This window comes from Aotus nancymaae, unplaced genomic scaffold, assembly GCF_030222135.1.
Source record: "Aotus nancymaae isolate 86718 unplaced genomic scaffold, 86718_ANA_hifiasm-v0.15.2.pri h1tg000008l, whole genome shotgun sequence".
Classification (NCBI taxonomy): Eukaryota; Metazoa; Chordata; class Mammalia; order Primates; family Aotidae; genus Aotus; species Aotus nancymaae.
Genome location: NW_026988419.1, coordinates 56203847 through 56217945, shown reverse-complemented (window position 1 = coordinate 56217945; position 14099 = coordinate 56203847). Strand labels below are relative to the sequence as shown.

Sequence of the window (14099 nt, the reverse complement as noted above, 5' to 3'; positions counted from 1 at the left end):
ATCTCAAAGAAAAAATCAGAGTTGTGTATATTAAGGTATAAATGGTACTTGTAAAATTAAATAAATGTGATGGTAGCATTAAAAGAGAAATGCATCATTAGATACAAGAACATAAAAATGTATACAAAAACGTGTCATGAAAATTGTACAAAAACACAGGTAGCTGGGGTTTATTTTAATAATACACGTTACAATATTGGCTCAGGAAAGCTAATAAGAATACAATAGTCCAAAGACAGTACTCAAAGTTTACATGGTATTTAGACTAAGGCAAACCTAATATATCCTTTATATGGCATACATTTCTATCTTTAAAAAAAAGCATGATGATGAGAAGCCAAACTTGGCCAGGCACCGTGGCTCATGCCTGTAATCCCAACACAGGCATTCGTCTTGGGAGGCCAAGGTAGGTGTATCACTTGAGCTCAGGAGTTCCACAACAGCCTGGGCAGCATGGAGCAATCCCACTTCTACAAAAAAAATACAAAAATTAGTACATGAGGCAATCCCATGTCTACAAAAAAATAAAAAAATTAGTCAGGCATGGTGGCACAACTGGACTCCCAGCTACATGGAGGCTGAGGCAGGAGGATCAACTGAGCCCAGGGGAGGGTGAAGGCTGCAATTAGTCATAAGCATGCCACTGCACTCCAGACTGGGTGACAGAGATCTTGTCTCAAAAAAAAAAAAAAAAAAAAACCTAAAAAAAAAAAGTCAAAACTGATGCCAGACTGCATGGGTGTGAATTCCAGCTCTACTACATACCAACTTTATGACCTCAGACAAGGTAGTATCTTTTTTGTGTCTCCATTTCCTCATCTGTGAACTGGGAATAATAACCTTCACAGTGTTTTGTCTTTGTTGTTTAGTTTTTATTTTATAATCATAAACTTATTCATTCAATCTAGCTAGATGTAGAAGGGAATAAGAAAAAAATATGGAACCCAAAGTACTACTTTGTGAGAGCACAAATATTATAGGATATTGCAAACAAGTGGAGTGGAAGGTTGCTCTCCTGAGCTACAGAAGGAATGGTCTGGTAGTTGAGATAATACAAAATTCAAATTTATTACCGTTGTTCACAGTTGGCAATGGTGATCTTCTTGCTGGTCTTGCCATTCTTGGACCCAAAGCACTCCATGGCTTCCATGATAGTCATACCCTCTCTCTCACCATTCCCAAGACCACATGCCTACTATCGAAGCCTTCAGTCTTGGCACTACAGATGAAAAATTGGAAACCATTTGTGTTTTGTGCAGCATTTGCCATGGGCAAGATGCCAGAACCTGTATGCTTCAGGATGAAGTTCTTGTCATCAAACTTTTCCCCATAGATGGTCATGCCCCCAGTGCCTTTATGGCATGAAGTCAACCACACTGGCATATAAACCCTGGAATAATTCTGTGAAAGCAAGAACTCTTAAACCAAATCCTTTCTCTCCAGTGCTCAGGGCACAAAAGTTTTCTGCTGTCTTTGGAACTTTGCCTGCAAACAACCCAAAGGAGATGTGGAGCTCCTCCTTGACAGCTATGTGGGAGAACATAGGGCTGACCATGGCTGACACAGGTGCCTTCAGATGGTAGCAGTATCTGCAAAGCCATACTATTTTATAAGGATTAAATGAGTTAAAATTTCCTAGTATATAAAAAGAAAATATAAAAGTACTATTATTCATTTTTAGGAAATAATTTTTTACATCTGACTCTTTAGAGCATCCTGGTTTTATACGATATAAACTGTAAGAAAATTTGAAAAGAACACAACATATAATCCTTAGAGTTTACATAAAAATTTCTATCAATACTTTCGTGAAAACTATCTTCCCTTTCCCACAAAGGAATAAAAGAGCATTATTAAAATGTTCTTGTCTCAAAATGGTCCCTCAACCGTTTCCTTTATCAAATGTAAATCATAGCCGCTCTAACGAAATGTTTTTTAATTCAATTAAGTCTCTATATAAAGAATGTTCTTAAATGTCAAATTTGCACCAAGATTTAATTACCTTAAAACCATCCATATCTTCTAAGAGCACGCTTGCTAAGAACATTTTTCCCCATTATCAGCTTCACCATGTATCTAGCAAGGAAATCTTGGAGTATGTAACACAAATTACTTGCCTTAGAAAAGACACTGTTTATTCTACATGTGTAAAATTCAGTGAATGACTTTCAGAAAAATCAAAAGAAAGTAAATGTAACATCCATAGTTGTTTAAGCTTTATTTTTATATGTATGCATGTTTCAAGGAAACAAAAATTTCAAGATATAGAATACAATATATCAAATGAAATAATTCAGAATTATTTTAATGTGTACACAAGTAACAATATAAAGCACATATATAAGATACACTGTATAATTTGTTTTGAAGTTTCAAAAAACAGTAATTTGGTTTTAAAATTCTGATATCAATATCTAACATTCAAGTAAAACATATGTCAAAAATTAGACTTATGAGACTAACACATAACTCTATGACAGTCTGCCTTTACCACGATCTTCAAAATAGTGCTGTTCAATTCTCCTACAGAAAGCAAGGAGGTTACTATAGTTTTTCACCTTTTCAGAAAGTTCATCATTTGTTAATTGTGTGGTAAGAATGGTGTACAGATGGCCAAATACCAGTGCATCAAGTTCAGTAGGCCTAAAAGTAGAAATGAGAGTAACATGAGTAAGTAGCATTTAACTCTTATGGTAGAAAATCCAGTTGGCCCTCTTTACCTACAGGTCCCATACTCGCAGGTTCAACCAATGTCAGATCAAAAATATATTAAAAGATCAGAAATAACAATATAGGCCAAACGTGATGGTTCATGCCTGTAATCCCAGCACTTTGGGAGGCTCAGATGGGCGGACTGTTTAAGCTCAGGAGTTCACAATCAAGCTGAACAACGTGGTGAAACCTCATACTTAGAAAAATTAGCCAGGCATGGTGGTGCATGCCTATAGTCCCTGCTACTTGGGAGGCTGAGGTGGGAGGATGGCTTAAGATCACACTACTGCATAGCATTTAGAGATTGTGTGTATTGGGTATTATAAGTTATCTACTGATGACTTAATATATATGGGAGGATGTACATAGATTATATGCAAACACTGCACAATTTTATTTTTTTTCTCATAACATTAAATTTACATAAGCAATTATGCCATTTTATATAAGAGACTTGAACTCTGCAGATTTTAGTATCTGTGGGGGGTCCCAGAAACAATGTCCTGTGGATATTTAAAAGACCCCTGTGGATATGTTTTTTAAAATCATTTTATTCATCAATTTAGAAGAAAAAAGCCACATAAGAAACAAAGTTTCTGTTATATAAAAAATATGTATATATTATTTGCTAGTTGTATGACTTGCTTTCTTTAGTAACAATATTTGTGTTAAAATAATATAGACGTAACAATCATATTCATTTAGTTCATTACTTTAGTCACTAAATAAACACAACAGATCTCCAACGTGTCAGAAACTATACCAGATGCTAGATACAAAAACAAGAAAAATACTCTCATGGACATGAAACATAAATTATAAAGTTGTTTTAATAAACACAATTTATTGACCAGGTGTGGTGGCTCACCCCTGTAATCCCAGAACTTTGGGAGGCTGAGGCAGGCGGATCGCCCGAGGTCAGGAGTTCGAAACCAGCCTGACCAACATGGAAAAACCCCATCTCTTCTAAAAAATAAAAAATTAGCCAGGCATGGTGGTGCATGCCTGTAATCCCAGCTACTCAGGAGGTTGAGGCAGGAGATGACTTGAACCTGGGAGGCAGAGTCTGCGGTGAGCCAAGATCAAGCCATTGCACTCCAGCCTGGGCAACAAGAACAAAATCCATCTCAAAAAAAAAATTATTAAGTATTTTAATAGATGTATAAACAAAGCGCTGTCAAAGCATAAAAGATTTCACTGTGGTGACAGGATCAAAAAAAGATATCCAATCATAAATCAACAACACAACATAACTTCAATTTTACCACATTTAAAGTAACTTAGATTTCTGAAGGAGACAAAATCATAAGGATGGCTTCAACATAATAATTTCTAGGGTTTTTTTTTTTCCTCTTTAATTATATACTACAAACAACAAAATGAAATTTACCCCACTACTAATGATCTATAAGTAGGGCATCATGAATCTATATTATATTAAAATAATTACTAATGCAATATTACTAAAACAAGAAAATGCCATCATAATTATGAGCTAATTAATACTCTGAGTCCCATAGTGATAAAGTTTTTGAGAAAACGTGCTAGCCTACATAAATGTAAAAATACGCTGTAGAAATCTGGTTTGGCAGAATAAATTTAGGGGTTGGTAAAAATCCAAATTTGAATCCCAATCCCAATACTATCACTTATGAGCTATGTGGCCTTGATCCCTACTGATAAATAATCTCCTAGAGATCCACGGCTCTAAATACCATCTTGATGCCACTGACTCCTAAATATTTATCTCTGGTCCTAATGTCTCCCCTGAGCTCTGGATTCATACAATAAAATGCCTACATAACATCTCCACTTCAATGTAGAGTATCTGTGGAGCAGGATGTGGAGCATCCTAAGATGTGTGGGATATTTTATTTTCTCAATGGCAGTAATTTACAGTATCCCAAACCTGTTTGTCCACCAAACTTTCCAAAATTAAAGGCACCACTATCCACCCAGCCGTTCAAGCCAAAAACCTAGGGGCTACTCTTGAGTCCTTTCTTTTACCCTCCTATATCCATTAGCAAATCTGGTGAGACACTACCTCCAATATATGCCCTGAATGCCACCACCTACCTATTCTTCATTATGATCTCACAGTGTAACTACCATCACCTCTCACCCAGACCACTGCGATAGCCTCCTAAAGTGTCTTCCTGCTTCTACTCATTCTCCATACCATAGTCAGAATGGCTAATGTCAGCAGATCATACCAACTCTAAGCACAAAATATTCGAACGGATTTCTGTTCTACTTATACTAAAATACCATATTCCTTACATCAAGCATACAGAGCCTTGATGATCCGGCCTCTGCCTACCTCTTTAGCTTCATAACTTACGATTCTTAGCACACAACCCAAACTGGCTTCTTGCACTTGAACAACAAACTCAAGCCAATTTGGGGACCTTGACTCCAACTATTTCTGCTGCCTAAAATACTCTTCTTCTGACTTCACACTGGCTCCTTATTTTTTAGAATAAGGTTTAAATGGCACATCTTAAAGTCTCCTCAGACCACCCAAACTAAGAGTCACTCCTTATCATGAGGTCCTTTTTTAATACTACATGTGGCAATTAATACTATATAATTTTATTTTTGCTTATTGTGCATCTCCTCTACCAGAACGTCCTATAGAGAAAGGATTTCACCTACTTGGTTCCTGCTATATCCACAATACCTACAACAATTCCTGCCACAAAGCAGGTTCTCAATAAATTTGCATTGAATGAACTAATAAAAAGGTGACGCACTTCTCATACCACATTATAACTGTGTTCACTTAACTGTTTTCCTCATTACATGCCAAGCTCTTTAAAGGCAACACTGCACATATCTTTGAATTCCCAGTTCTTAGCACAGTATCTAAGAAACTGAAATAGCACTTGCTGAATAAATAAATGAAATAAAAAAGAAAGCATCCTGACTAAGTTGTGTGGGATATTTTATTTTCTCAATAGCAGTAATTTAATTTTTTTGAAAGCCTTCCACTCTTTTGATACACTCATGAAATGTTAATCAAAGTCAAATGTGCAATATATGGCCATGTTTAAATGGGTAGCCAACAATACAGTTTTAAAAAAAATATCTCAAGGGTCCTTGGACTCAACAGCACCATAATCTTATCATCACAGGGATGAATCAATAATGAATGGATCACTGCAAAAAACAAGGATACAGAATCGATGCTTTTGGAGCTGAGGTGCTTGGTGAAAGTAATACAAACACCGACTCTTCCACATCCCTGAACATATTTCTTAAAAGGTACATCCTAACTTACCAACTTAGAACTTATTTTTCTAATTCTTGTTTAGTGCCAGCTACCCAACGCTTCTTGTACTAGAGCCTGAAGAAGTTAATATATTCCCTGATAGATCTTCCAGTAGTATAGATGGGTACCCTTTATCAATAAATAAAGGCTTTGAAAGAGTTCAAGTATCAATGTATGCTCAAATGAGTGCTCCAGAAGTACCCCTAAAGTGGTCAAAATGTTATTTGCTGCAAATATATGTCCACATAACTCCAGAGGTATTGAATTACCTATGGCCATAAGCATATAAAAATTGATCTGATTTTACATAAAGATAGCAACTTTGTGGCAAGTTACTTTAGAACATCAACAGAAGTACAACTCAATAGATTAAACCAAAGCACATACAATTGTGCATTGCTTAACAGCAATACATTCTGAGAAATGCATTGTCTGGCAATTTTCTCACTGTGTGAACATCATAGAATCTACTTACACAAACCTAGATGGTATAGCCTACTACACACCTAGACTATATGGTAGAGCCTATTGCTCCTGGGCTACAAACCTGTATAACACATTGCAGTACTGAGTACTACAGGCAACTGTAACACAATGGTAACTACTTGTGTATTTAAACATATCTAAACATATAAAAGGTACAGTAAATACATGATATTACAATCTTAAGGGACCATCACCATATATTTGGTCCATCATGGACTGAAAGGTTGTCACACAGGGCATGACTATATAAATCCACACACACCTAACTTTTAAAGCATATTTTTTGTAATTTTTCCAAATTTGAGCAACTCCTTATACTGACTCTGACATATTTAAATTACTGATTCCAACAAGTCTTTCTTTTTAAAAAGTAAAAATAATATTTTAGTTGATAGGTGACAGTTATACAATTGTATGCCTTTGTTAAAATTCATAGAATTAGACACATAAAAGTACCAATTTTACTAAATATAAATTACACATCAATAAACCTCACTTAACAAAAAGCAACAAACTCAGAAAAATATTTCCAATTCACATAAAAGACAAGAACAAAAAAATATATACTTTATCCAGTATTTCTACTGAATTGTTTAATCGAGTCAAGATCTTCATGTACCTCCAATTTTAATTATCTTGCTATACCATGTGAAGAGAAAACATAACTTTCTACCCCTCTGCTTACCAAATAGTCTGTGATTATAATTCAAATATAGACAGCAATTCCCCTCCCATGAGCTCTAAGATGTTTCATACATTATTGCATTTATCTTTATAGACTTTTAATTTAAAAAAATTCCAGGGTAACAAATATATTTTTAAAGTCTTAAGAAATTTGATGCCTTCTTATATTATTATTCTTTCCATGTTTCTGTTGGTTATCTACTGTTTTTTCATTTGAATATCAAAATAAAAACAGCAAAATTCAACATTTTTCTATCATTTTCCATTTAAGATTTTTCTGGCACTCATCTTTTTTGCTTTGCTTATTCATTATTTCACATTTCCTTCTCTCTGATACCTTCATAGTATCATCTAGTTGCAAAAGCATTAATATTGTCTGGGTGTATTTCCTAATTGTTCTTTCCCAATATATGATTAACTTTTTATCTCTTCATACTACTAGAAATAATCCACATATCTTTTCTTTATATACCAATAACTTATCTTCAGGACTATCACTCAAGTTTTGTAAATCAAGCCCCTTGCTTTTTGGCCTCTTTTCCCAATTATTATTCTTTCTGTAAGATCTCCCTTAACTACCCTTTTCCTTTCTTTCATCAAGTAAAAGCATTTGGTTTCTTTCATGAGTCCTCCCAACATCCCCAGTAGGTGTGCTAGAAGGAAAGTTAATTCTAATTTTAGGGGGTAAGGGACTGGTGCATACACAGAGAAATTAGAGTAACTTAGAGTTAGAGATATGCCAGAGCCAAGAACAGAATTCAGACCCTCTGACTTGCAGTATACTTCTATGCATCTTGACTTAGAACAGAGCTCTATTCAGCACAGTATCTCACAAAGTAATGACTCCTGCTACAGATAAAGGAATGAGAAAAATGCTGGCACATCAAAGTGAAATACCAGTTACTTTTCTCTAAATGTACTTTATTTGCATTTTAGTATTAATTAAATGATCGAGTAAAATTAAAAATTAAATCTCTTTTATTTTTAATCTTATTTTTAGGGAAAATGTTTATCTAAGTATTATGTAAAGGAAAACTATGTCAAAACTCTATCTACATCACAGTATCAGTTAAATAGTTTCTCAAAAGCAAGTCTTTGGTGTTTCAACTGCTCTAAGTTAGAAGTTTTCATTACAAGTTTAAATATAACTGATATTTCTGCTGAGTCACATGCCAAACTCTGGTTACTAACATAATGACAATGAGTTTAACTGAGAAGAAAAGTAAGTTAGATCTATTCTCCTGGCCTCCTCTAAAGACAATGTGCATAACAAAACTAACTTGTAAAATGGAATAACGCATTTCAATAAAACACACCCCTTCTGAGCTTTTCAATTCCTAAGAATTCCTATATCAGAAAGAAAAGAAACCACATAATACTAACATCTGGATACATTTCTCTTGTGTTAGGGACTGAAAAATAGAATCTGCATAGCAAACATCACTAGAAATAGGAATAAAATTGTAGAAACTTCACCTACCAGAATTTCACGGTTTGAATTCTGTGACCTTTCTGCTTCAAAGATCAACAGACCCTAGATTTTAATATCAATTATGTATAGTATATGTAACTTAAATATTTCCAAACTATCATTATAGTCATTTTTTACTACAAATGTTATCTTTACCCAAATATGTTTGATATGGTTATAGAAGAGGAATGTTTATGAAGATATAACACATAATAGCAAATAAAGCCTTTTTAAAATTATTAATCTAAAAAGCATATAATTTTTATTAAAATGCCAAGAAAAGGTTAGACTTTCTAGGCAAAGTCTTGAGATTAAAATGCTTTAAGCCCATCTTATACTGGATCATAGGATAGCTGATACTGATGCATTAAAATTACAATTTTTTAACAAAGGAAAATTCATTCTTTGCCTTCATTAGATTCTTTTCAAAATTGCAAAAGTAAATCTGTCAATGAAACATTATTCAATTTACATATATACACATATATCTAACCTATATTCTTTATATTAATTTCTGTGTTTCACAAATATTTTTATGAACATTTAAAAGATAAGTTCATAATAGTGCTTGTCTATCAAACAATATTTTTTACTATTTAGTTTTATTGACTCTTCTAGTCCTCCAGGTATCTTCCTACATAGAAAACTATAGTTGCATTAACAGTAACTTACTATTCTTCATGTTGTATAGTACTTTACAAGTTTAGAATTTTGTTAAGATTTTGTAGTTCCATTTATAGCACCTTGAACTACCTCATTAAAACCTTATCATATGAGGCTGGGTGCAATGGCTCACGCTTATAATCCCAGCATTTTGGGAGGTCAAGGCAAGTGGATCACTTGAGGTCAGGAGATCAAGACCATCCTGGCTAACATGGTGAAACCCTGTCTCTACTAAAAATATAAAAATTAGCTGGGCAGGGTGACGCACGCTGTAGTCCCAGATACTCAAGAGGCTGAGGCAGGAGAAATGCTTGAACCCAGGAGGTGGAGGTTGCAGTGAGCTGAGATCATGCCACTGCACTCCAGCCTGGCAACAGAGCAAGATTCCATCTCAAAAGAAAAAAAAAACAAAAAACTTATCATAAATGACTAATTTACATGACTGCCTTTAAGAGAAATTCTTAACAAGAACCACATTTTAGAAACCTTAAGTCTCCTAGAGCCTAGCACTGTGCCTGACAGTAAAGAAGTGCTACAAAAATATTTGAGTACAAAAATTATAAAAATAACTACATCTTTTCTTGAAAAAGCAATTCTTTTATGAAATAAATAAATTTGCAACCTAACAGTACAGAAAATTAACTTTAAAAAAGTAAACTTTCTTACTGCTTACTGAAGAAATACGGTTGTGTTCCCAGTCTTTGAGAGAGAGCTTGACAACACTGGTCTACATCCTCTAAGACCTAACACAGACAATGAGCCCCAAAGAAAAATATTTAAATTAGCAAAACAATAAAAAGTATCTAAAACGTAACTTGTATCACAGTTTATAATAAAAATATAAATTCAGGTTAACCTTTTATATTTTAATAAGACTACAGACCACATATATATGAAATACTTTCTATATATGAAATAGGAAGAAACTTTGAGTGAATTTCCTTTAAAATACAAGTAGATTTAAGTTACTTATAAGAATTTTGTCAAGAACAAAAGTGTTTTCTTGAATCCATATATTCAAATGGCTTTGCATATACCAAAAAATCTGCTTAATAAAGGTAACGCCACTGACCCACCATGAGTAAAAGCATTTGAGTTGTTTTCCCACTAGTGGAGAGAGATTTTTATTTATTCTATCCCTATTCATTTAGTGAAACCCCCTTGTGGCCAATGGTACGCATCAGTGAGATGGCTGGCTAGTATTAAGGGTAGCCTTGGAAAAGACAAACATTAATTAACTTAATGATGCTCGTGGACAAGATATGTATTTTTAAGTTTTGCTACTTTAACAGCAAAAAGAAAAAGAAAAAAAAAAGGATATATGAAGTACTGTATTCATAGGGCTTTTTTTTAAAGCCCTGATGCTGCAGATCTATATTTAGTGACATAAAAGGTGCCCACAATGTATTGTTCAATTAAAAAACAAAAAAACCCTCAGGTTATACAGTAAAAGACATAATATTATCCTATTTGAGAAAATGTTACTAAGAAACATCTAGAAGAAGGCTCTCCAAATAGTTAAGGGTGGCAATTTCTAGGTGATGAGACTTCAGACAAGTTTTATTGCTTTTTTACATTTATCTGTAGTATATCATCTGCTTTACATCAAGCATGTGTGATTTTTTTAAAAAATAAAATTATGTTAGTGAAAATAATACCAAATGGTTTTCTTGCAAATATTATATTATTAAAAGTTTTTCTTTAAAAGGAGTGTCGATACAAATAATGATTCTTTTAATGTATAAAACTTGAGGGTTTTGTCAACTTCAACCTGAACTGACCTGGTCCAGAGTCTTCTTTCCCCATCCAATAGCTTTCATCTTACGTTTGATCTCCCACTGTTTCTGATAGGCCAAAATATGATTCAGAGGCCAAGGGTAAGGAGATCCATACCTAGCATGAGTGATCTAAAGCAAAAAGATTTTGTTAAAAAGATGATCCTTCCTAAAAACAATACCTGTTTTTACAAATAGAATTCTAAAAGAAATATATTTTCAAAGAACATAAATAGAGCAATCTGAAAAAAATACACAGCTTGCAATCTAAAAAATTAAAATTTTAAGCCATGCCCTTTAAAAATATATAAATTTTTATGTACTTTGCAACCCGTTATATCAAACAATGACATACAGCTTCCCTAAAATGTATGTGCAAGCAAAATTAAAGTAAGTGAAAACTGTATCACTAATGGTATAAATCACAATGTTTCATTTATGAGCAGGGACTTGCAATTCTGAGCAAAAGTGTTTTCTCATTAAATTTTAATTAAGATAAATGCTACAGAACCACTCACCTCCCCTACTGTAGCTTCATCACACCACTGAAGATACAACTAGGAACAAAAAAAAAGTCACTAAACTTTAGAATACCAAAGAGAAAAAGGATAAAGAAAGTTATTTCTTGCCAAGGCAATTTTTTATAAGCTAATTTCATAAATCACACGCATAGGGGTTTGTTTTCCTTAGCTGTTATCCAGAATTATTAAATGTAATGATGATACTTTATAAAAATATTTTTTACCCACACAATATATGTCTGAATACCATTAAAGTGTTTTACAGTTATTATTTAAGTAAATTCCAAAGGCCAAAGTAAAATAATGAGTAGGCAAGAATCACCCCTTTTTATAAACAGAAAAACTAGAACTGAAAATGTCAGGTATTTTGTTCAAAGATAATGTTACCAAATAATTTAGGTAGCCATCCCTGCTCTAGAATTACTTGACTGTTTTTCCCGTTTCTCAGTAACTTTAACCCCTAAGAATGATTCTATTTTAGGAGAATGAGAGAAAAAGCTTATTTTCAAGTCGTATCATCTAGTATTTTACCTCTGCAGTCAATAGCATATTGTTGACTAATTCCATGTAAGCTTTCATTTCTGCTTTTTGGACTTCATCCAGCCCATCACTAAGAGAATGACCCTACAGGGAATTTTAAAAAATTTAAAAGAACATCATATTAAATGTACAAACACTTTCAGTTATCTTACCAATAATATAACATGCAACTATACAATGAATTAAATTTCCAAAATGTCCCCTAAAAATTATTTTACATAAAAGCATATTTAATACTCTGTTATCACTATATTAGTATGTACTTATTTTTCATTATTGTATCTTTCAATAGAGAAAATTACATTATCAATTACTTCACAAAAGAAAAACACAGAATGATTAGCAAACCTTGTTTTAGAAATTAACCTTATTAGAAATAAAGGAAATGCCAAAAAGACTGACGTGTGGTCAAAGATGAAAAAAATACTGTTAGTAAAAATAAGGGGGAAACCCCCACTTATTTAAAAATTCTAATACAATATAGTAACTAGGAGATACATAAAATGGTATAACATTTAGTTCAATCTGGCAGTCTATTGCGAGATTTAAAAAGTACATAACCTGGTCAGGAGCAGTGGCTCATGCCTATAATCCCAGCGCTTTGGGAGGTGGAGGTGGGCTGATCACGAGGTCAGGAGTTTGAGACCAGCCTGGCCAATATGGTGAAACCCCGTCTCTACTAAAAATACAAAAATTAGTGGCGCATGCCTGTAGTCCCAGCTATCCGGGAGGCTGAGGCAGAAGAATCGCTTGAAGTCAGGAGGCAGAGGTTGCAGTGAGCTGAAATTGCAACAGAGCAAGACTCCATCTTAAAAAAAAAAAAGGACATAACCTATGACATCCCAATACCACTCTTAGGAATTTATTCTAAGGAGAGAGACAGTGTACAAAGGTATACATACAAGACAATTTATCTTAGTACTCTAGAATAGCAAAAAATTGGTCATGACCTAAATGCTCATCAATAAATTTGAGTAAATAAAATTATAATATATCAATACAGGGGGAGGGTGTTGAAGAAAAAATAATAATAATATATCCAATACAGTAGAATACTATACAACAATGTGAAAGGATGATATATATCTACAGCTATTAATATAGAAGAATTTCCAGACTACTTATGATTTTAAAAGGTATGTTGCAAAATAACACATACTAGTATGATCTAGGTTTTTCCATATATGCAAAAAGAAAAGTCTGAAAGGATGTTTCCAAAACCGTTAATGGGAGTTGTTCCTTAAAAACTATTAAAATCTAAACTGAATAAATGAAAAGCAGAATCATCAGAATGGACAAATACATTCAACTTCAAACATATCCTTTATCTCCCTTTTCAAAGGTCAGCCAGACTTCAAAACCTAATAGTTTTCATTTATGACCACAGTTCTCACAAGCATAAGTTATGAAATTATCTACCCTTTTGTAAAGATCAAACCATCTCTTTAGACTACATTTTAAAATTACATACCTTTAATAAATTTGACATTAATAAAGAAAAAAGCTATCTCTTTTGCCATTATATTATGAAAAAATACTAACTTACACCTTATTATTTTCCAGTAGTTTGCATTGGCATTTTATAAAACTAGGTTGAAATCAATGTAAATGCTAATATATATTAAAGAATGATGAATGACTTAGTAACTATGATCAAATGCATTTAATATCTTTTATTATTACCTTGGCTTTAACAAACTGGACTATTGGACCAAGTTCTGATACTACTTGATTTCCTACATGAATAAAAGGTACTTTACCTGTTGAGAGAAAAAAAAAGTATAAAAATACTTTCAGTAAGTTAAAGTTTGTGATAATAATTAAAAAAACTCACAAAACTCAGATACGATGTTTATTAATAGGGATTTCATAAAAGTGTAATTTTTGAAAATTTTTGTTAGATATGTACATTAAATGATAAATTTTAAACACTGATTACTAACCAATTTTAGAAAAGGAGAACAAGTAAATTCATT

General features: G+C 33.2%; 1 protein-coding gene across 1 annotated transcript in view; it reads right to left on the bottom strand.

Annotated features, from left to right (window-relative positions):
- Nucleotides 1–2201: 2201 nt before the first annotated feature.
- The window catches only part of MTX2 (metaxin 2), a 57315-nt gene continuing 45417 nt past the window's right edge, over nucleotides 2202–14099 (bottom strand). Inside the window, exons 5-10 of the mRNA XM_012471942.2 lie at nucleotides 13807–13883; nucleotides 12115–12207; nucleotides 11581–11619; nucleotides 11069–11194; nucleotides 9954–10030; nucleotides 2202–2643 (exon numbers count right to left, since the gene is read on the bottom strand). Of these exons, the coding sequence (XP_012327365.2) occupies nucleotides 2472–2643; nucleotides 9954–10030; nucleotides 11069–11194; nucleotides 11581–11619; nucleotides 12115–12207; nucleotides 13807–13883 (584 nt within the window). The 3' untranslated portion in view covers nucleotides 2202–2471. The remainder of the gene's footprint in view (nucleotides 2644–9953; nucleotides 10031–11068; nucleotides 11195–11580; nucleotides 11620–12114; nucleotides 12208–13806; nucleotides 13884–14099) is intronic.